This window comes from Artemia sp. Qi Xiang Cuo, chromosome 9 (assembly GCF_049724085.1).
Source record: "Artemia sp. Qi Xiang Cuo chromosome 9, ASM4972408v1, whole genome shotgun sequence".
In the NCBI taxonomy this organism is placed as follows: domain Eukaryota; kingdom Metazoa; phylum Arthropoda; class Branchiopoda; order Anostraca; family Artemiidae; genus Artemia; species Artemia sp. Qi Xiang Cuo.
The window spans coordinates 22,412,965-22,437,666 of NC_142802.1; the positions used below are offsets into that span (position 1 = coordinate 22,412,965).

The 24,702-nt window shown below is 34.2% G+C and overlaps 1 protein-coding gene across 3 annotated transcripts in view; it reads left to right on the top strand.

Annotated features, from left to right (window-relative positions):
* The window catches only part of LOC148948457 (uncharacterized), a 78,909-nt gene extending 69,219 nt beyond the window's left edge, over positions 1-9,690 (top strand). For all 3 annotated transcript variants that reach the window (XM_089094384.1, XM_089094382.1, XM_089094383.1), the window contains exon 3: positions 9,243-9,690. In XM_089094384.1, the coding sequence (XP_088950510.1) occupies positions 9,243-9,473 (231 nt within the window). In that variant the 3' untranslated portion in view covers positions 9,474-9,690. The remainder of the gene's footprint in view (positions 1-9,242) is intronic.
* The last annotated feature ends 15,012 nt before the right edge of the window (positions 9,691-24,702 follow it).

Genomic DNA, 24,702 nt, shown 5'->3' on the forward strand with positions numbered 1-24,702 from the left:
AAAAACTTGGGCTATAGGCCTATATTTGCACATTAGGGGTGGGGTAAAGCATAGCATATATTAAATACGTAACCTAACCTAACATAGGTACTCCCCCCTAAACCCCCAAAAAAGAACAGTTTAAATATCGTAAACGCAATGAAAACCACGCTTTGCATTCAATTTCTCTATTGCAAATACCCGTTTGGCGGGTTTCGTCTCTCGTTTCCTTGATACAGTTATAGCGGTGGGTTCAAACAGTTCGTGGTAACGAACTGTAAGTAAGGAGCGACCCGGCTCAATGGTAACCGAAACTCTAGAAAACGGGTTTTGGATACCAATAGATACATCAAAAGAATCACATTTTAATGTTGATTTCAAATATATAACTTTCATCAAGTTTAGTGCTACCCATCAAAAGTTACGCGCCTGAGAAAATTTGGCTGATTTTCAAAAAAGGGGGAAAGACCCCTAAAAGTTATAGAACCTTAATGAAAATCACACCATCTTATTCAGCGTATCAGAGAACCCTACTGTAGAGTTTTCAAGCTCCTATCTACAAAAATGTGGTATTTTATATTTTTTGCCAGAAGAAAGATCACGGATGCGTGTTTATTTGTTTGTTTTTTGTTTTTTTTTCCCAGGGGTGATCGTATTGACCCAGTGGTCCTAGAATTTCGTGAGAGGGCTCATTGGAACGGAAATTAAAAGTTCTAGTGCCCTTTTTAAGTGACAAAAAAAAATTGAGGGCAACTAGGCGCTCTCCCACGCTTATTTTTTTCCCAAAGTCGCCCGATCAAAATTTTGAGATAGCCATTTGGTTCAGCATGGTCGAAAATATGATAAATATGTATTTTAGGATGACTTAAGCCCCCGAAGCTCCCAGAGGGAGGGATAAAAGTTATGAACTTTACCAAATGTTAACATATAGTTTGGGTTATTGGTAAATATACAGAAGTTTTCAGGTGGTTTTTTTGGGGTTGTGGGTGGTAAGGGGGTGTCGATGGTTATGTTGGAGGATCTGTTCATGAAAGAAGGTATCATGGGGGAAGGAAAATTGCCATGAAGGGGGCGCCGGACTTGCCAGCATTATTTATTTTTTATTGGGAAGTAAATAACCATTTTCAGGAAGGATTTTTTCTGGAGGGGGGCCTGAGGAGGGGGTTACTCTGGATAATATTTCCGTGGAGGATGCTCCTTTGGGGTAAGGGACATTTCTATGAAGGGGGCGCTGGATTTCCAAGCATTATTTAAAAAACGAGCAGAAATTAAATAAAAAAAAAAAAAGTTTTTTCAACTGAAATGTAAGAAGGAATATTAGAACTTAAAACCAACAGAAATTATAACGTATGTGTGGGGGTTCTCCCCCAAGTCAAAACCACGCTCTTTAAGCTACAGTTTTTTTTTAGTGCTTTCAAAAGAGCTATCTATTATAATTAAACGGCCTTGGTGTTTCAGGGGTTTGTGAATCAAAATTTTTTTTAACTTTTAACGTAAAGAGCGAGGTATTGACTAAGGGGAGAACCCCCTCATATACGTAATAACATATACGTAAAAAAAAAAAACAATAAAAAAACAAGCGATACGGCTCAATAGTAATCGAAACTTTTAAAAAGGGAAATTTGATGTCAATAAATGTATCAAAAGAATGTGTTTATAATGCTGATTCTAAATATATAAATTTTGTTAAGTTTAGTATTACTCATCAAAAGCTACGAGCCTCAGAAACTTTACTCAATTTTTTAAAGAGGGGGGAAACATCCCCTACAAGTGAATGAATTTTAATGAAAATCACACCGTCAGATTCAGCGTATCAGAAAACCCTATTACATAGGTTTCAAGCTCATATCTGCAAAAATCTGCAACTTTGTATTTTTTGCCAGAAGAAAAATATACGAATATAGATGTTAGTTACGAATGTTAATTTGTAAAGACATCCATTTAGCAAAAGAAAAGTAAAATTTTTATGCAAATAAAAGCTGCATTAACTAAAAAACGATCAGAAATTAAATAAAAAAAACAAGTTTTTTAAACTGAAAGTAAGGAGCGACATTAAAACTTAAAACGAACAGACATTATTCCGTATATGAAAGGGGCCGTCCCCTCCACAACGCCTCACTCTTTACGCTAAAGTTTTTTAATGTTTTAAAAAATAGAGTTGTTAGACCGAGTCAAACATTTGCGTAAAGAGTGAGGCGTTGCGGATGGGACATCCCCGTTCATATACGCCATACTGTCTGTTCGTTTTATGTTTTGATGTCGCTCCTTACTTTCAGATTAAAAAACTTGTTTTTTTTTTATTTAATAACAGATAAAGCACAAGTACCTAATTAGCTTAGTCTTAGTGAGATAAACTGTGATATAGGTATATTTTAATTACATATTTAATATATAGAAGTGGTCATGTTAGGTATTTAATATAATGCGTTCTGGGCGGCTTGCTTTCCATAATTCTGTTGTAGTTTCCGTAATTTTGTTAATAAACGGCCCGTTTTTTAGCACTAAGATCTGAAATCTTACATCTTTCTGCAAAGATTATCGTTTTTTAACTCATCTTTGTTCTAAGATCTTACAGCTCACTGATGTTAGCAAAAAGTGTGAAGACCGCCACTGTTCTGCCATATAGAACAATGATGGGAGAACTTTGATGATCTACTCATCATTGTTCCCAGACCGCTGATCAGAGTAGTATGATGAAAGACGTTTGCACAAAAACGACCAAAAATGTAAGATCTTTGTTCAAAGATTTCACTTTTAAGCTTTTTCTGACAAAAGATGTGAGATCTTATTACATTGATGAGTGAAAAAACGCCCCTAAAGTATTATGTTTTCATCATATTTTGGTATACTTCATTAGAATTTACTTCACTTCTTGAGTGGGGTTGTTATAATACTCAAGTTCCATCCAGATTTTTGCAAAAAATATTTCCAAAAGCGATATCTCGTTATGCACTAACCTGTGAACATTGTATCATATGATAACCTTCACACAAAAATAAAAACTAACGCGTAGGATGGATGTTGTGCAACATAATGCCTCTTCGAAATATCTTGCAACAGTTAGTTCACAAAAAATGCGTGAAACCATTATGATGTTTGCATGACTTATATGGATTAAGTTTCCGTTTTAGGCTGGAACAAAGGACGAACTTTTTCAATCATCGGTTTCCTAGAAGACTTTAGTTGCTAGGAAAGAAAAGTAGTTAGTTGTTTTTAGTTCTGCTTAAACACGTACTACGTTTGATAAATTGGCTCTAAGAAATAGTTAAACACGCCTTTATTGCGAAGTTGCTAGGAACAACTATAAAAAAGCTAGTATTTCTTGTTATTTGAGAAGGAGGAAACCAGTGAATAGATATCCGTATGAATGTGGATTGTGTGATCCAAATCTTGTCATGCTTCATACCTGACCAAAGAGCAGGCATACACACTTTCCAGAAACAGTTTCGAAGCAGCTTCCGCGACCTCATATTAAAACTTGGGTACTTGTGTATTGTCCCGAACACACTCACCTAGTGAAGTTAGGTTCAGGGGCAGACCCAGGATTTTTTTTTTTGGGGGGGGGGGCGCAAAATGGGTTGATCCGAAAAAAAATTGGTACAATCCCTTTCTATGGGCCTCTCTAAAGAATTCCAACAAGAGATGCTATAGTCAAACCGCAGAGACGCTTTGAAAAACCCGTTTTTATAAGATGATTCAAGACACCGCTGAGAGAAATACTTTGTCTAGCGTGGTTTTAATTGCGTATATGATATTAAACTGTGTTTTTTTTGGAGTTTAGATGGGGAAAAAGGTACCTAGGTTAGGTTAGGTTTAGTATTTAATATATGCAATGCTTTGCCCCCCATCCCCCCCCCTAATGTGCAAATATATAGCCTAAATTTGTTTATAAATTATTATATAGTCATCCTATTTTATTTTATTTCATTAGCATTAACCAAACTTGACTTTTTAGAAAGGCCCATATAATGGGATTGTACCTTAAAATATTAGGGGGGGGGTAAAATAGGTTGATCCGATAAACTTGCGTTAGGAGCAAGTTTGATTAATGCAAATTTGAGTTAATTAAGTAAATTACACTACTTTAGACTACGCTAGCGGGCAAGCGCCCCCTCGCCCCCTGGATCCGCCACTGGTTAGGTTTAATCATAATGAAATATACCAAAACATGATGAAAATAAAATACTCTAGTAACAAAATTATGGAAACTACAACAGAGAATTATGGAAAGCAGGCCGCCCAGAACGCATCATATTGAATACATAACCACCTCTATATATTACATATTGAATTAAAATATATCTGCACCGTATTTTATTTCACAAAATAATATGCTAATTATAACTGAATGCGAGAGAAAAACCGGTCTTACTCAGATCAAACAAAGCAAACCTCTTTAGTGTTTTTGGGATAATACACAATTACCAGAACTTGGAACCTGCTAAATCTAAGGACAAAAAAAAAATGAGATCCAGGAACAAATATCTGTTTTTTTGGATTATTTTCATAAAACATCGTATGGGGAGGTGATCCTCATATCTACGTTGTAGGGATATCCCTAGTAGAAAATACCCTAAGATTGACTCTATTACCCCCCCCCCCCGGGAAAATTGAAAATTATAGGCTTTAAAAAGAACTGTTTGAGTTTTTGACCCCCTCACTTGAAAGATCCAGTGATACAACACTGTTTTTGGAACAGAGATTTAGGGTAGCAACAGTAAAGATTGCTGACAATCCTGCCGTGGCCTACTATAGAGGGCTATTTAACAAAAACAAACTGATCAGAACTATTGTTGATATGTTTTTAGCCGCATTCATAGCATCATAATAGGGGTGACCAAATGATTGGGTTTTTAACCTAATAGTGTTTACTAGTTCTGTCTGGTCGGGCTGTACGCGAGATTTTTTGGTGGGGGGGGATTGTAAAAAATATGTTAATTTGAATAAGAAGTGGCCAGGAACTTGGAAACTTCTAGGATTTCTTTGGAGGGCGGAGGGCTGGACGCAGAAACTCCCTCATCTGTGTTCTTGGGTCTGGTAAACATAAATTGGCCCTAAACGAAAGTGAATTGCAATATATTGTCCACTACACACTTGGAAATACCAAAGTATACAGTTTTTGTCATAAGTTCGCTAACTTTGTGTTTCTGACTCATGTCCAGATTATTAGTGCAAATACACCAATTTGCTTAGTAATGATGACACAACTAGCCTAATAATAATAGCGACAAGAAGAACAATCAAAACATCACCTAGAATAATAAAATAATTTATGTAAGTTTTTTATATGACCTCGTAGTAGGCTTTTGAAATCTCTCTACCTATACTATGCTGTTTTGATGATTATAATCATGGAGTAACATGCAGGGGCGAATCTCCAGCATTTTTATTGGGGGGGGGGGGGCAAGAGGGGTCCAAATCTCGATAGTCAAAGGGCATGGGATGTATAATATTTTCTTTCTCCACATTATTGGGGGGGCAACTGCCCCCCCCCCCCTTTGCCACCCCCAAACGACGCCCCTTGTAACATGACCAACCCCGCCGAGGTTCGGATGACTTCTGAAGTAGAGAGGGATTATATACCTCAAAGTGCGTTTGTAGAAGCAAATTTTCCCAGGGATTTACCTACCCTCTGTAGTAAGCTATCTAGGCATTATCACAATAAGGTATCAGCTGCTCTTTTATTTCATGGCATGCGTTTTAATTAATACTGATTTTCCCAAAGATACGAATAGACGTTATTGCACGTGATGCATAGCATGACTCAAGTCATTGCAATTAGAGGCGGTTTTCACTAAAGCTCTGTGACGTCAATGAAAAAAAGAAGTTATTTTTAGTCAAAATTCCCACAGCTACATAAATCTGGCTTCTGAGCAAATACCGGTAAAGGCGAATCTAAAAATAGTAAAAAATTAACCTGGTAACAGGAATGAAATCTAAATGGACACATCAATGAGATTTCGAGCGCAACAATAGAGAATTCTAATTAGGCCTACATTTTTCATTGTGGATTTTTATGAAAGTAGAAAGAAAGATAAGTACTTACATATTATCCAGAACACACTCAAGAAGTGAAGTCAGGTTAATCATGATGAAATATACCAAAATATGATAAAAATATAATACTTAGTAATACAATTATTGAAACTACAAAGAATTGTGGAAAGCAGTTCGCCCGGAATGCATTGTATTAAAAACCTAACAACCCCTATATATTTAATATTTAATTAAAATATACCTGCATTTTAGTTTATTTTACGATAGAATAGCTGATTACAACCGATTTGAGAGGGGAAAACCACTTTACTCAGATAAAACAAAGAAAACTTCTTGAGTGTATTCTGGATAATACGAAAGTACCGAAAGATATTATCAATTCAGAAAAAAACTAATCTAGCTTTTCAGCTTGGCCCAAAATTTGTCAAACAGCCATATTTGGCCATAAAAAATTGGAAAATAATAAACTCGCCAACACGCTCTACAAAAGCGCTTTTCTGCGTTTTGGCCTGCGCTCCCTCCCATCATTTAAAGCTTTGAGATACTCGCATTTTCAGTTACAACCAAATTTGATATTTTCCTGTACACTTGGGCTATAGGGTGTTTGCCGTCTCAGTCAGATTACTGAGGGGATGAAAGGCAGCTACCTTCTATTACCAGTAATTTATGTTTGTTTAAGTTTTAGCCTTATATGTATACCATCTAGAGAATTTTAATTGATTTAGTTTTGTTATGTCTCAATTTTAGTAATATCTGTAGCCTATTGAAGCGTTACTGCTTAAGAACTAAAGTGTTCGGTTACAATCAAAATTTTAGGCAAAGTTCAAAATGGAGTCGAAATGTTTGACCGCTGTAATAATTCTTTAATAATCATTTTACTGAAAACCTGAGGTAGATGGGAGGAACTACGGTCCAGCCAAATTTCAAACAGATCTAGTAATTTTTGTACCAAAGGCGGATCTGGCGTTCAGAAGGGGTTTAGGCTACCCCTCTAAAACACTCCGTGTCCTTAGCCCAATAGATTTTAATTAGATTTGAGCAAGCATGTGCAAAATCAGATAGTAGCCTTACACCTATGAAAAAGGGAGCCACCTGTTTATCTTTCTACTAACAATTTTTCGGTGAGGAAGAGGACCAGAGAGGCGGAGTTCCACTTTGGTTCCCTAATCATACAAATCAGAGATTTTTGTATGATTATAGTTCAAGCAAATTGCACAGGGTCTCTTTCTTGCTAAACATTTGATGGTTAAATTTGAGTTTATCTGGGGTTTACTGTCGAATTTTGGATCCAATCTTACAAATTTACATTATTGTGTGGTTACAACTCTAACGAAGTGCAGTTTGCTTACCTTTCTGCTAAAATTAAAAAAAGGTGCTACCTGACTGCCATTCGGCTAAGGCTGGTAGTCGAGAAGGACTAAATACAACTTAGACTTAGCTTGTTGTTACACCGAATCAGACTTAGCTTGGTTTGAATCAAGTGTACACGGGTTTGAGTCCTAGGGACACCAAATATTTTCTAGGGAGGGTGCTTGTAAGGAGAGGAAGTGCCCATCAAAAACACCTGGTTTTTTATTTATGTTGCTAGATATTCCAATAGCTTGCTGTTTTGCTAATCCTCTTCCCAAAATAAATTTCCGCATACATGTGTAGTCTGCAATGGTACCAATTTACGAATATTTTGGGAGGGCAAGGATTTATCCGCGTATCCATAAATTTTCAGTATTGTTCATAGGTCTATATTTTAACTTTTACTTGCTCTCTGAACAAATACGCCGCCGCCAAAAAAAAGCTCTACGTGTCCGCTGTCTCGACGTTAAAACCATATTTTCAAAGTATTTTCATAATATGGACCTAACGGCTTGTGAACAAACTTATGCATGTATCTTATGTACATATGTAGGGAAACAGCGGGCTTCCTGTGCAACCTGATTATCCGCAATTTTTTATTGCGCAATGATTGTGCAATTTTGTTACCTAAACAGAAACGAAATTTCCTCTATGCAAGCTTCAATTTAAGTATTGTTTGTTTTTTGTTATACCGAAATATGCCCACTCAGCCTTGCCAATTTTACACCCCGGTAGATTTTCCTATCGTTTTTTTTTCCAATAGAGACTGATTATAGCTTTGAGGACTTCTCAACAAAGATATCAGATTTTGTAATATTTTTCGTGACTAACCAAGCCTTCCTCTTTGTACCGTTGACAGACCTTTTTTGTTTGAAAAATGTGACAAGGCGTACTGCTCAATCGATTGTCTAAAAAGGTAAAATGCCCAGAAATTAGAAAAGGGCAGTGAAAAACGGCTTTTTATTGTGATGGACATCCGTTTGCAAAACATAAGGACGTCACTCCAAAAATACCACCTGTTAATTTCGCCTAAGCCAATGTTTAGCAGGCTCATAAAACCTGGTTATTAAGTTGGATAAAGGATTAGCGGCAAATCGGCTCTTCTTGATGTGCCTGGCCCCGTGAAGCATGTTTTAAAAAAAGGAAATTGAATTCTGTATAGGATAGGCTAGTTAGGAAGGAAGTAGAAAAACAAACCGAAGGGAAGCAGATCTTTGATATTTTTATGACTTTGGGACGCATGTGAAAACGGTGTCTAGCCCTTGGGGCGGAGGGGGGCAGATGATGTTATTTTGGGATTACTGAAAGTGTGGAACAAGTTGGCCCCATACACTTTAACTATTTCTTAAGGGATATATCGTTTCACTTTTCGAACAAACCAGGGCTCACCCATATTTGGAAGAAATTAAGTTCGACAAGCATGGTTGCATTGTGGTTCAAAACATGCTCTTTTCTTTGTAGTATTCCAACTGTTTGTCCAATCAAACAAATAAAACAAATGAAATTGATGAAAAAGAAGACAATAAAATAGTAAATAGAAAGAAAGGATAGAAAAGCCTATACTTTCATTGGTGCCACGTTGTAGCCTAAATCGTTTTTAGGCAATTTTTTTGGAAGGACGATTCTAAATTTCAGAATGCTTATTTTTTAGGTTAAATGCCTGAAAATTAAACTATATATGCTCAGGATAGTCTCGTTGTCAAATGGTTTCAATTTCTTTTCTCTTTCAAACTTTGCTTTTTCTAATCCTCTCTTGTCATGGAGAAAGATTAGCATCGTTTCTGAAAGTAACTCCTTTTGAGTAAGTGGAATTGTGTGAGTAATCTTATTATGATTGTAGCAATAGCTTAAAGCTGATAAAGGGCAAACCGCGGCTTATAGTAAGAAAAACTATCTAACATAGCCGTATTTTACAGGTGTCTTCACACTTTAGCCCTTCTTCTCCAGATGCAATGCCTGATGATACGCCAGTTTCCTCTCCCGACTCGCGCAGGCGTACTCCTCGCGCTCTAACGGGCAAGCACGTTCGTCTTGGTACAGGTGCAAAGCTTTCTACTTTGCTTTCCCTCCGTCGAAAAATTGAAGAAAGACAGCGACTACAGCCCTTAAAGGGAAAAATTGGAAAGTGGAAAAGAAAATGCGTTTGAATTATTCCAGAAAGCATTCCAGTGAAGAGATGACTTGAGTATAATTGCCGTGCTTGCTTTAATAATCAAAGTAGTGCCTTAGTCTTGTAGAAATTCGAGATTGGACTCGTGATTCATTTCTGGTCATTTTTAAGTGCAAGTTTTATTGTTTGTACTATTTTCCCGAACTTAAATTATAATTTTGATCATGAGCTTTAATTATAATTACTTTCCTATATTTTAACTAATATATATTTTCGGATAGTATTAGGACTTAGTTCCCTGCAGTAGTTTTTTTTAACACTTATTGATCATCAGAAAGCAGTAAAATAACATAACCAAATTTGTCTCCTGTGGTAAGTAAAAGGCCGTAGGCGACACTTTGTTAAACTGATGCTTGTAACTCACTCCGTTGACCATCTCTATTAGGTTTTGAAGACAATGTCAGGTTGTTTTTATTTTTCAAAATCTGTTGAATTTAATTTTCTCAAATAAAGAATTCCCAAAGATAGAATTTTTTGCTTTTGATATCAAAAGTCGATTATAGTGTGTTGAAGGCTAGGCAAAAAACTTAACTGCCTAAATAGTTGTTCGTTACTAACAGTGGAAAATCCAAAATACTTCATTTTCAGCTTTTTTTGCTGTTCAGTAATATTTATGATATTATATGACTAAGTTAAACAGAAGAGACAGATGGGCCATGGTTGCAAAAAACATCACAAATAAAAACACTCACAGAAACAACACCCCCATTGCATAAATACTAATCTTTCCCAGAATCAGCTTCCTTTATCCTACCGATCTTCAATTATCGAAAAAACTCCCCATAATATATCGTCAAATGGACGTTTTTCCCCACATTCTTAATATTCAAATGTCAACTTCAGTTGACTTCCAGAATTTTGTTGACTTCAATACTTCAGCCTTCCATCCTTCTTTACCCAACCCCAAAAATTTCCTTCGTCAAATTCTCCAACTCTCTAAAGAGTTGGATAACTCTTTATACTCGTGTTAACTCGTGTATAATGTTGTGAAATGTTGCGAAAATACGCGAAAATACCCCTTTTGAGTTATTACACCGATATACGATTAAAGTAGGCCAAGCGAGAAAAAAATTGTCCTAAAGTCAAGGCACGAAGATTGAATCCCCTTGTTTAAAACTTTCTAAGACCAGTAAATACTTCGTAAACTAATTTGTCATGAGAAGTTAGAAGCTTTCCAGTGAAAGCGCGCCTGTGGCAGTCAAATGTCTTTTGGTGTCACCAGCAATGGTTTTAGGCCTCATAAACTGGGGGGGGGGCACGGTATGCAAAAATTATGATTGTGATGATTTTTTAGTCAATTAAGTACCTTGGGAGTGTAAGAATATTAAACAAAAGGAATTTAAAGTCAGAAAAACAGGGGAAGGAGGGTAGCTACTCGATTTTTTTTGTATCTGAATATTTCTCACAAAAAAAAACCGTCAGGTTTTAAAAAGATGGAGTTATTTGTCGCTCCAAAAAGTGTATTTTCTTGTCTGTTTAGATTTATTGCTCAGCATTAATTAAACCAGTAATTTTTTCTCCAGAAATAAAAAAAGTAGGTTGGTTTGAGAAAATACGTCACAAAAATGAACCCATAGAATTAAAGCATACTTTTTAACACAGAAGTATAGGGCAGATATATCTCTTTTTCTCTTTGCTTTAAAGATTCCTGTGGAAATGGAAGGGAGATATAACGCATGTCCTAAAAGCTGAATACTTTTAAATATTTTGAGAACCGAATAAGGTACAGAAAACAACGGACTGAAACCATCAATCGAGCATGGAATTGTATGGGGTGAATTATCCAACTTGACTGAAAAAAGGTCACATAATCCTTTTGAATTGTCGCCCTCAGGCTAAGAACAGTCAACTAACATATAGACAAGGGGATTTCGTTTGCTGGTATTATGTAAGAAAAGAGGTATTTTAGTGTTGGCTGAAATATTTCAGCCATTGCACGACTCATCACTTGAATTCATATATATACTTGACAAATATTCGCTTTAAAGATTCTTCGTCCCCTTTATCGTTGGAATTGCATATATCAGATTTCTCTTAAAAATTCTGGGGCGTCAATCCACGAAACAAAGGGGGCAGATGCAGGTTTTCGTAGTCTAGGAAGGTTCTTTTTTTCAATGAAACTGCAGAAAAGTATTTTTCAATATTGGGGGGAGGGGTGCAAAAATCTATTGGAGCTAATTACCTCGAACAAGCAGCAACATGTCTACCTTTCTGCTTGTGGCTGGCGGAGAAAGGGGTAGGTCGTTAGAGGATTCATGTGCTCGCTTTTAATCAACAACGATACGCGTTAAAATGTCTTTGATTGCACTGGGCATAATTACCTTGGGCATATGGCTGAATTCGAACACATTGTGCTAGTTAGTATTCGACCTTGAAAATCTGCCTTGAATGGCACATTTCACCAATATTTGTACCTTGTTGTTTTTACCATATTTATTGTACTGACTTATTTTTGCTTAATATTGATATCTCTGCTTATAGAAAAAGAAAAACCAAGTTTGTGAAAATACTCATAGCAGAGGTTCAAATACATTAAACCTTATATAGAATAAATAGTACTGTATTAACCCATCAAGTTTTCTGTTTAACCTACCATTTTCATTTCTTTTTTTGAAATGTAAATATTTCTTGAAATTAAAGTAATTAATGAGGATGCTGGATCCTTTTATTTGAACTTACTGTTCTCGCCCCCGAGTTTTTGCTATTGGACGGGACGGTGGCCGAGTTTGTCCCCAATCATCCAGATTGAAAATTGTTACACGATTCCGGTTAAAAAAAAGGTAGAACAAGCTTATCTGTATGCTGAAAAACTAGGTTTTAGGATGGATAGGACGGTATTGCAGGGCCTTCGACCTACAGTCCTCTGAATTTTAACGCTCAACTTCGCAGCCTTGTCAAATTCTAGCCACGATCCTGAAAAAAATATTCCTGTAACTTGGAGCTTTTCCAAGATACAATAAACATTGTTACGTACATACGGAGAAGCTTGTACGAAGATGGGGTAGATAGTCAGGATGGACTCGAAACTTAAGGACCTGAAAGAAACAGCAGCAGCCTTGAAAGACGAAAGAGATTGAAAATATCACTTACCTTAGGTAGATGGCAACGAAACTTCTCTGTTGGTGACGGATAGGAAATTTACAAATAGTATGGTAATACGCCTTTACAGAAAATGTAAAAGAAAGAAAAATAATCATATGGTAAAACTGAAACCGCTTATCTAATGAATAGCTAAGCAGATAAAAGTTATACATTGGGCTATTGGTGCTAAAATCTGCAAATCTTGTTAGAAAAAACGAGTTGTCCAATTCATAGAATTGGGATCTGTGCAAAGAAGACAAATATTTTCAGGAAAAGGTAATTTTGGCGATTGCTTGAGTTAAGCCAACGATTTGTAACACTCAGAACACCTTCTTTTCCCTGGAAGACTTACAAAATATATAACAAATGCAAAATTGTGTACAATTCCAAAGAAAATTGTGCCGCTTAAACAAAACATCATTTAGGCTTGTCTTTCCAGCAAGTTGAACTATTATTTACCCAATGATTTATGTTTTAAAAACAAACTTATCTAACCACAGGATGTAACTTGCTATAGTGCTAGGGGCCTTCAAAAATCTTGTCAAAACTAAGATAGGCCTACATAACTCAAGGATTCACAGTTTTCTTTAGCATAGGCTACCTTTACCTTTATGGTACTATATGGTCATTTTTTACTTGGTCATTTTTAATTGACTTAAGAAAATCGGCTCCAACCCCTCACTTAGATTTTCGACGAAATTACGCCCCTGTCTATCGGTCCGTCTTAAACAAAAAAAAAGAACCTAGTCGAAAATTTTCTGCGGACACCTTTAGGTGTATCTCCATTAAACTGTAAAAAAAATTTAAAACTGCGGATGAAAATGGGTCTGACCAAATATATTTTTGCACATCAAACGAAAGTGCCCACACTGCCTTATTTTTGTGGCGTCTGAGACACAGATGCCAGGCCTTTAGGCAAAACCCCCAAATTTTCTGATTATTCATATACTTCTACGTACTTTTCTATAATGGGATTTGGACAAACACAAGCCACCTGAAAAAAATACTCTCGTGAACATCCTATAGATAGTGCAGAACCCATTAAATAATGAAAACCAGTCAATATTTTGTTGCTTATAATATATGAAGGGACAGTAATCACCATTTTCAAAAAATAAACTTTATCTGCATATTCTTATCTAGCTCCGGAAAAATCAAATAAATTACGACAATACTTAATGTCCTCCCACGAGTCTTGAAATTCAAGTTATTTTTTTAACGCATCTTTGATTTTTAATATCTTGTAGAAGATGTGAACATTATTTTCTTATGGTCTGTCAATATATAAGCTTCAGTTTTTATACTTCCTTGTTTTAGACAACAGGATATTACTTGGAATGTCAGCTAGACCTGGCTCGGACGTGAATTATTGGAAAGAATTGTCAAAAATCTAATCCAAGAGTGAAATAAAATTCTTATACGAAATTTTGATTTAAATTTTTTTTTAGTTAATTCTTAATTTCGAAATATGGAATATAGCTCAGTGACTCAAGACACGTATTTGAGGGAAGGAGGGGGGATAATGGGATCGTGCTTCTCTCCTAAGGCTATAAGATTTATATAACATTCTTCGAGGAGGAAAATTTTCTTCAAAAATAAGAGCATAAGTTTCTTTTGTAGTTATGCCCCCCATACCCTAAGCAAAATCTTTGCCGCTTGATCAGAGGCAACGCTATAGCGTCGCCTATAGTAAAGGCCATACGGCTCCAATGTTTCTTTATTATTAATAAAAAAAAAACTATTCGAAAAATAAGTTTTCGAAAAAAAATTAAAGGCCATTTTAAAATTAAGCTCAGCAGATACAAATACCTGTTAAAATTCAAACTCAAAACGACCAGAAATTCTATTAAAGAATAAATAAAAACCAAAACGAACAGAAAATTAAATAAACAATCATAGCAAATAACATACAACAAGTAATAATATAAATGAATAAATAGATCTTAGAGCGAGTAATACTTAGATTGAATTTGAAAATCAAGCTTAAAACGAAAAAAAAATATTTTACTATCGAAGTATAAATGAAGCTCAAAACGAGCATAAATCAGATAAACAATCTACGCAAACAACATACAATAGATATTAATGTAATTGAATAAATAAATCTTAAAACGAGCGAACCTTAAATTGAATATGTAAATCAAGCTTGATATGAACAAAAATCACTACAAACAAGAGTTTGGGTATCGCCTCCTTCTTTCGCTGTAAAAATCTAAAAAATTGGCGCTTAATATGGGTTTGATATGGGATTAATTAAAAAAAACTTTTTCCACAAAATAAGTTTTTCAAAGAAAAGTAAAGAACTCCATTAAACAAAAAATGAGCCGAAATAAAATCAAATATTCTTCCAAGCGTTAAACTGCCATAAATGAGAATCGATAAATAAACGAAACCAACATGAACAGAAAATTACAAAAATTAACTAAGTCAAACTTAAAAAAAGCAGAAATTAACATAAGTTGGGCGCAAAACCCCTATGCCTTCCCAAGGTCAGAACAAAATTTGCACTTTACTGAAAAAATATAAATGTTTTTACTTTAATAACTTTAATAAATCAAATAATATTAACATTTTGATTACTAAATATCAGTATATGTATATTAAACTGACAAGGCACATTCATTTGTATTTTTTCAGTGACGTGCAAATTTTGTTCTGGCCTTGGGAAGGCATAGGGGTTTTGCGCACAACTTATGTTAATTTCTGCTCGTTTTGAGTTTGACTTGGTTAATTATTGTAATTTCTGTTCGTTTTGGGTTTCGTTTATTTATCGATGCTGATTTGTGGTAGTTTTACGCTTGGCAGAATATTTGATTTTATTTTTGTTCATTTTTGTTCAATGGACTACTTTACTCTTCTTTGAAAAACTTATTTTATGGAAAAAGGTTTTGAAATTGATTTCTGTTTATTTTATATTGACATAGTCTTTTCAGGGAAAAAGAAAATAATACTTTAAATCTTTTCGTTTTTTTTAAGACTTTATAGTTTGGCCTCCTATTTGTATGCTGGAGAAAAATTTTCAGCAATTTTTAAAAACATACACCCTTTTAAAAATCTGGACGCAAATAGTAGTGTTTAATTTAGTTTCATACCTCCTCTAGTTAACCTGAAATGGAAAACTTGATACCATTCGCAAAAAAATCTGTTTACTTTATTTGATAGCTTGGATACACTAGTAGAAAGGGGTCGGGAGGTCCCACGCCCACACCATATATGGGCATAGAGTCCCTAGGGAGAACACCTGTGCTGTCAGTCCCGACCCCACACCAAATATGGGCATAGCCTCCCTAGGGAGAACACGTTTCCGAGAAATGTCTCCGGGCAAAGTTTATTAATGTCTTTGATGTATTTCCAAGGAGAATTGTCTCCGGGGCGAAGTTTATTAATGTCTTTGGAGTTCTTCCAGGAGAATTGTTTCCGGGCGAATGTTTTGATCTTAGAGATGAAGAGATTAACGCGGGAAAGGCTTTCTTAGTAATTTCAAATGTGAAAGCGCAGGGATGCCAAAAAACAAAAGGAACACGCAGAAATTACGTTTAGGGGTTATTTGGGCGAAACCGTTTTAGACATTTTAGGGAATTATTTCGTCGAAACAGTTAGAGACATTTTTAAAAGATGATTTTAGAGGATGTTTTAGAAGAGGATTTGAGGGTGAAACTCTGTGGTCGTTATAATACACAAGTTCCATTTGAACAGTGTCGTGAGGTCCCCTACCCCAACCCCAAAGGGCTCCGATCCCCCTACCCCAAACCCAAAGGAAGCCCCCGGCCCCCAAACGTCCCCCGGGCTCCCAAAGGGCCCTCCGGGCCCCCACAGGGCCCCCGGCGCCACAAAGGCCCTCCCGGCGCCCCAAAGGCCCCTGAGCCTCCATTTTTCAATATTTTTTAATTTGTGCATTTTAGGACACAAAAGGGCACCACCCCCGAGCGTTTGACTCCCCCTTCACAACATTAGTGTTTTGTCTTGGTTTATCGTGTCACAGTTACATTCTCTTAATTTTTGATAGTTCATTTTGGATTTCTTTCGTTGAAATGCAAGAGTTGGAATATTTCAGTAGTGTTTTGTCATGGTTTATCGTGTCACAGTTACATTCTCTTAATTTTTGAAAGTTCATTTTGGATTTCTTTCGTTGAAATGCAAGAGTTGGAATATTTCAGTAGTGGTTTGTCATGGTTTACCTTGTCACAGTTACATTCTCTTGATTTTCAAAGTTCATTTTGAATTTCTTTCGTTGAAATGCAAGAGTTAGAATATTTCAGTAGTGTTTTGTCATGGTTTACCTTGTCGCAGTTACGTTCTCTTGATTTTCAACGTTCATTGCGGATTTCTTTCATTGAAATGCAAGAGTTGGAATATTTCAGTAGTGTTTTTTTGTAGTTTACCCTGCCACAGCTACATTTTCTTGATTTTTCAAAGTTAATTTTGAATTTCATTCGTTGAAATTCAAGATTTGTAATATTTTAGTAGTGTTTTGTTGTGGTTTAACTTGTCACAGTTACATTCTCTTGATTTTTAAAAGTTCATTTTGAATTTCTCTCATTGAAATGCATGAGTTGGAACATTTCAGTAGTGTTTTGTCGTGGTTTACCTTGTCACAGTTACATTCTCTTGATTTTTCAAAGTATATTTTGAATTTCTTTCGTTGAAATGCAAGAGTTGGATTATTTCAGTAGTGTTTTATTGTGGTTTACCTTGTCACCGCTACATTCTCGTGATTTTTCAAAGTTCGTTTTGGATTTCTTTCGTTGAAATGCTAGAGTTGGAATATTTCAGAAGTGTTTTTTCGTGATTTACCATTTCACAGTTACATTCTCTTGATTTTTAAAAGTTCATTTGAATTTCTTTCATTGAAATTCAAGAGTTGGATTATTTCAGTAGTGTATTGTCGTGGTTTACCATGTCGCAGTTACATTCTCTTAATTTTAAAAAGTTTATTGTGAAATTATTTCATTGAAATGCAAGAGTTGGAATATTTCAGTAGTGTTTTGCATTTGTTTACCATGTCACAGTTACATTCTCTTAATTTTTAAAAATTAATTTTGAATTTCCTTCGTTGAAATGCGAGAGTTGGATTATTTCAGTAGTGTTTTGTTGTGGTGTACCTTGTCACAGTTACATTTTCTTGATTTTTCAAACTTCATTTTGAATTTCTTTCGTTGAAATGCAAGAGTTGGATTATTTCAGTAGTGTTTTGTCATGGTTTACCTTGTCGCAGTTACATTCTCTCGATTTTCAATGTTCATAGTGGATTTCTTTCATTGAAATGCAAGAGTTGGATTATTTCAGTAGTGTTTTGTCATGGTTTACCTTGTCGCAGTTACATTCTCCTGATTTTCAATGTTCATAGCGGATTTCTTTCATTGAAATGCATGAGTTGGAATATTTCAGTAGTGTTTTGTTTTAGTTTACCTTGTCGCAGTTACATTTTCTTGATTTTTCAAAGTTATTTTGAATTTCTATCGTTGAAATGCATGAGTTGGAATATTTCAGTAGTGTTTTGTTGTGGTTTACCTTGTCACAGTGACATTCTCTTGATTTTCAACGTTCATTGCGGATTTCTTTCATTGAAATGCAAGAGTTGGAATATTTCAGTAGTGTTTTGTCGTGGTTTACCTTGTTGCAGTTACATTTTCTTGATTTTTCAAAGTTAATTTTGAATTTCATTCGTTGAAATCCTAGAGTTAGATTATTTCAGTAGTGTTTTGTTGTGGTTTATCGTGTCACAGTTACATTCTCTTAATTTTTGGAAGTTCATTTTGAATTTCTTTCATTGACATGCAAGATTTGGAACATTTCAGTAGTGATGTATCGTGGTTTACCTTGTCAAAGTTACATTTTCTTGATTTTTCAAGGTTAATTTTGAATTTCTTTCGTTGAAATGCAAGAGTTGGAATATTTCAGTACTGTTTTGTTGTGGTTTATCGTGTCACAATTAAATTCTCTCGATTTTTCAAAGTTTATTTTGAATTTCTTTCGTTGAAATGCAAGAGTTGGAATATTTCAATAGTGATTTGTCGTGGTTTACCTTGTCACAATTACATTTTCTTGATTTTTCAAAGTTCATTTTGAATTTCATTCGTTGAAATGCAAGAGTTGAAATATTTCAGTAGTGTTTTGTTGTGGTTTACCTTGTCACAGTTACATTCTCTTGATTTTTCAAAGTTCATTTTAATTTCTTTCAATGAAATGTAAGAGTTGGAATATTTCAGTATTGTTTTGTTGTGGTTTATCGTGTCACAGTTACATTCTCTTAATTTTTGAAAGTTCATTTTGAATTTTTTTCATTGAAATGCAAGAGTTGGAATATTTCAGTAGTGTTTTGTTGTGGTTTACCTTGTCACAGTTACATTCTCTCGATTTTTCAAAGTTCATTTTGAATTTCTTTCATTGAAATGCAAGAGTTGGATTATTTCAGTAGTGTTTTGTTGTGGTTTACCTTGTCAAAGTTACGTTCTCTTGATTTTTCAAAGTTCATTTCGAATTTGTTTCATTGAAATGCAAGAGTTGGAATATTTCAGTAGTGTTTTGTTGTGGTTTACCTTGTCACAGTTACATTCTCGTGATTTTTGAAAGTTCATTTTGAATTTCTTTCATTGAAATGCAAGGGTTGGAATATTTCAGTAGTGGTTTGTTGTGGATTACCTTGTCACAGTCACATTCTCTCGATTTTTCAAAGTTCATTTTGAATTTCTTTCATTGAAATGCAAGAGTTGGATTATTTCAGTAGTGTTTTGTCGTGGTTTACCTTGTCACAGTTACATTCTCTTGATTTTTCAAAGTTCATTTTTAATTTCTTTCGTTGAAATGCAAGATTTGGAATATTTTTGTAGTGTTTTGTTGTGGTTTACCTAGTCACAGTTACATTCTCTCGATTTTTAAAAGTTCATTTTGAATTTCTTTCATTGAAATGCATGAGTTGGAACATTTCAGTAGTGTTTTGTCGTGGTTTACCTTGTCACAGTTACATTCTCTTGATTTTTCAAAGTAGATTTTGAATTTCTTTCGTTGAAATGCAAGAGTTGGAATATTTCAGTAGTGTTTTATCGTGGTTTACCTTGTCACCGCTACATTCTCGTGATTTTTCAAAGTTCATTTTGGATTTCTTTCGGTGAAATGCTAGAGTTGTAATATTTCAGTAGTGATTTGTCGTGGTTTACCTTGTCACAGTTACATTCTCTTGATTTTCAAAGTTCATTTTGAATGTCTATCGTTGAAATGCAAGAGTTGTAATATTTCATTAGTGTTTTGTTGTGGTTTACCTTGTCACAGTTAAATTCTCTAGATTTTTAAAAGTTCATTTTGAATTTCTTTCATTGAAATACATGAGTTGCAACATTTCAGTAGTGTTTTGTCGTGGTTTACCTTTTCACAGTTACATTTTCATGATTTTTCAATGTACATTTTGAATTTCTTTCGTTGAAATGCAAGAGTTGGAATATTTCAGTAGTGTTTTATCGTGGTTTACCTTGTCACCGCTACATTCTCGTGATTTTTCAAAGTTCATTTTGGATTTCTTTCTGTGAAATGCAAGAGTTGGAATAATTCAGAAGTGTTTTGTCGTGATTTACCATTTCACTGTTACATTCTCTTGATTTTTAAAAGTTCATTTGAATTTCTTTCATTGAAATTCAAGAGTTGGATTATTTCAGTAGTGTATTGTCGTGGTTTACCATATTGCAGTTACATTCTCCCAATTTTTCAAAGTTCATTTTGATTTTATTTCATTGAAATGCAAGAGTGGGATTGTTTCAGTAGTGTTTTGTCATGATTTATAGTGTCAAAGTAACATTCTCGTGATTTTTCAAAGTTCATTTTGGAATTATTTCGTTTAAATACAAGACATGGCATATTTCAGTAGTGTTTTGTCATGATTTACCATGTTGCAGTTACATTCTCTTAATTTTTCAAAGTTCATTTTGAATTTATTTCATTGAAATGCAAGAGTTGGAATATTTCACTAGTGTTTTGTTTTGGCTTACCTTATCACAGTTACATTTTCTTGATTTTTCAAAGTTCATTTTGAATTTCCTTCATTGAAATGCAAGAGTTGGATTATTTCAGTAGTGTTTTGTCATGGTTTACCTTGTCGCAGTTACATTATCTCGATTTTCAAAGTTCATTGTGGATTTCTTTCGGTGAAATGCAAGAGTTGGAATAATTCAGTAGTGTTTTGTCGTGGTTTACCATTTCACTGTTACATTCTCTTGATTTTTAAAAGTTCATTTGAATTTCTTTCATTTAAATTCAAGAGTTGGATTATTTCAGTAGGGTTTTGACGTGGTTTACCATGTTGCAGTTACATTCTCTTAATTTTTAAAAGTTCATTTTGATTTTCTTTCTTTGAAATTCAAGAGTTGGATTATTTCAGTAGTATTTTGTCTTGATTTACCATGTCACAGTTACATTCTCTTGATTTTTCAAAGTTTATTTTAGATTTCTTTCGTTGAAATGCAAGAGTTGGAATATTTCAGTAGTGTTTTGTCATGATTTACCATTTCACAGTTACATTCTCTTAATTTTTCAAAGTTCATTTTGAATTTCTTTCATTGAAATGCAAGAGTTGGAATATTTCACTAGTGTTTTGTTGTGTCTTACCTTGTCACAGTTACATTTTCTTGATTTTTCAAAGTTCATTTTGAATTTCTTTCATTAAAGTGCAAGAGTTGGATTATTTCAGTAGTGTTTTGTCGTGGTTTACCTTGTCACAGTTACATTCTCTCGATTTTCAAAGTTCATTGTGGATTTCTTTCATTGAAATGCAAGAGTTGGATTATTTCAGTAGTGTTTTGTCCTGGTTTACCTTGTCGCAGTTACATTCTCCTGATTTTCAATGTTCATAGCTGATTTCTTTCATTGAAATGCATGAGTTGGAATATTTCAGTAGTGTTTTGTTTTAGTTTACCTTGTCGCAGTTACATTTTCTTGATTTTTCAAAGTTATTTTGAATTTCTATCGTTGAAATGCATGAGTTGGATTATTTCAATAGTATTTTGTTGTGGTTTACCTTGTCACAGTGACATTCTCTTGATTTTAAACGTTCATGGCGGATTTCTTTCATTGAAATGCAAGAGTTGGAATATTTCAGTAGTGTTTTGTTGTAGTTTACCTTGTTGCCGTTACATTTTCTTGATTTTTCAAAGTTCATTTTGAATTTCATTCGTTGAAATGCAAGAGTTAGAATATTTCAGTAGTGTTTTGTTGTGGTTTATCGTGTCACAGTTACATTCTCTTAATTTTTGGAAGTTCATTTTGGATTTCTTTCATTGACACGAAATATTTTGCATATTTCAGTAGTGATTCGTCAAGGTTTAAACTGTCTCAGTTACATTCTCGTGATTTTTCAAGGTTAATTTTGAATTTGTTTCGTTGAAATGCAAGAGTTGGAATATTTCAGTAGTGTTTTGTTGTGGTTTATCGTGTCACAGTTACATTCTCTAGATTTTTCAAAGTTTATTTTGAATTTCTTTCATTGAAATGCAAGAGTTGGAACATTTCAGTATTGTTTCGTTGTGGTTTACCTTGTCACAGTTATATTTTCTTAATATTTTAAAGTTCATTTTGAATTTCTATCATTTAAATGCAAGAGTTGGATTATTTCGGTAGTGTATTGTCGTGGTTTACCTTGTCATAGTTACATTCTCGTGATTTTTCAAAGTTCATTTTAATTTCTTTCAATGAAATGTAAGAGTTGGAATATTTCAGTATTGTTTTGTTGTGGTTTATCGTGTCACAGTTACATTCTCTTAATTTTTGAAAGTTCATTTTGAATTTTTTTCATTGAAATGCAAGAGTTGGAATATTTCAGTAGTGTTTTGTTGTGGTTTACCTTGTCACAGTTACATTCTCTCGATTTTTCAAAGTTCATTTTGAATTTCTTTCATTAAAATGCAAGAGTTGGATTATTTCAGTAGTGTTTTGTTGTGGTTTACCTTGTCAAACTTACGTTCTCATGATTTTTTAAAGTTCATTGTGAATTTCTTTCATTGAAATGCAAGAGTTGGAATATTTCAGTAGTGTTTGGTTGTGGTTTATCTTGTCACAGTTACATTCTCGTGATTTTTGAAAGTTCATTTTGAATTTCTTTCATTGAAATGCAAGGGTTGGAATATTTCAGTAGTGGTTTGTTGTGGCTTACCTTGTCACAGTCACATTCTCTCGATTTTTCAAAGTTCATTTTGAATTTCTTTCATTGAAATGCAAGAGTTGGATTATTTCAGTAGTGTTTTGTCGTGGTTTACCTTGTCACAGTTACATTCTCTTGATTTTTCAAAGTATATTTTGAATTTCTTTCGTTGAAATGCAAGAGTTGGAATATATCAGTAGTGTTTTATCGTGGTTTTCCTTGTCACAGCTACATTCTCGTGATTTTTCAAAGTTCATTTTGGATTTCTTTCGTTGAAATGCTTGAGTTGGAATAATTCAGTAGTCTTTTGTCGTGGTTTACCTTGTCACAGTTACATTCTCTTGATTTTTCAAAGTTCATTTTGAATTTCAATCGTTGAAATGCAAGAGTTGGAATATTTCAGTAGTGTTTTGTTGTGGTTTACCTAGTCACAGTTACATTCTCTAGATTTTTAAAAGTTCATTTTGAATTTCTCTCATTGAAATGCATGAGTTGGAACATTTCAGTAGTGTTTTGTCGTGGTTTACCTTTTCACAGTTACATTCTCTTGATTTTTCAATGTTTATTTTGTATTTCTTTCGTTGAAATGCAAGAGTTGGAATATTTCAGTAGTGTTTTATTGTGGTTTACCTTGTCACCGCTACATTCTCGTGATTTTTCAAAGTTCATTTTGGATTTCTTTCGTTGAAATGCAAGAGTTGGAATAATTCAGTAGTGTTTTGTTGTGGTTTATCGTGTCACAATTACATTCTCTCGATTTTTCAAAGTTTATTTTGAATTTCTTTCGTTGAAATGCAAGAGTTGGAACATTTAAGTAGTGATTTGTTGTGATTTATCTTGTCGCAGTTATATTCTCGTGATTTTTCAAAGTTCATTTTGAATTTCATTAACTTAAATGCAAGAGTTGGATTATTTCATTAGTGTTTTGTTGTCGTTTACCTTGTCACAGTTACATTCTCGTGATTTTTCAAAGTTCATTTTGATTTCTTTCATTTAAATGTAAGAGTTGGAATATTTCAGTATTGTTTTGTTGTGGTTTATCGTGTCACAGTTACATTCTCTTAATTTTTGAAAGTTCATTTTGAATTTTTTTCATTGAAATGCAAGAGTTGGAATATTTCAGTAGTGTTTTGTTGTGGTTTACCTTGTCACAGTTACATTCTCTCGATTTTTCAAAGTTTATTTTGAATTTCTTTCATTGAAATGCAAGAGTTGGATTATTTCAGTAGTGTTTTGTTGTAGTTCACCTTGTCACACCTACATTCTCATGATTTTTTAAAGTTCATTTTGAATTTCTTTCATTGAAATGCAAGAGTTGGAATATTTCAGTAGTGTTTTGTTGTAGTTTACCTTGTCACAGTTACATTCTCGTGATTTTTGAAAGTTCATTTTGAATTTCTTTCATTGAAATGCAAGGGTTGGAATATTTCAGTAGTGGTTTGTTGTGGCTTACCTTGTCACAGTCACATTCTTTCGATTTTTCAAAGTTCATTTTTAATTTCTTTCATTGAAATGCAAGAGTTGGATTATTTCAGTAGTGTTTTGTCGTGGTTTACCATTTCACAGTTGCATTCTCTTGATTTTTCAAAGTTCATTTTCGATTTCTTTCATTGAAATGCAAGAGTTTGAATATTTCAGTAGTGTTTTGTAGTGGTTTACCTTGTCACAGTTACATTCTCTTGATTTTTAAAAGTTTATTTTGAATTTCTTAAATTGAAATGCAAGAGTTGGAATATTTCAGTAGTGTTTTGTAGTGGTTTACATTGTAACAGATACATTCTCGTGATTTTTGAAAGTTCATTTTGAATTTCTTTCATTGAAATGCAAGGGTTGGAATATTTCAGTAGTGGTTTGTTGTGGCTTACCTTGTCACAGTTACATTCTCTAGATTTTTCAAAGTTCATTTTGAATTTCTTTCATTGAAATGCAAGAGTTGGAATATTTCAGTAGTGTTTTGTTGTGCTTTACATTGTCACAGTTACATTCTCTTAATTTTTCAAAG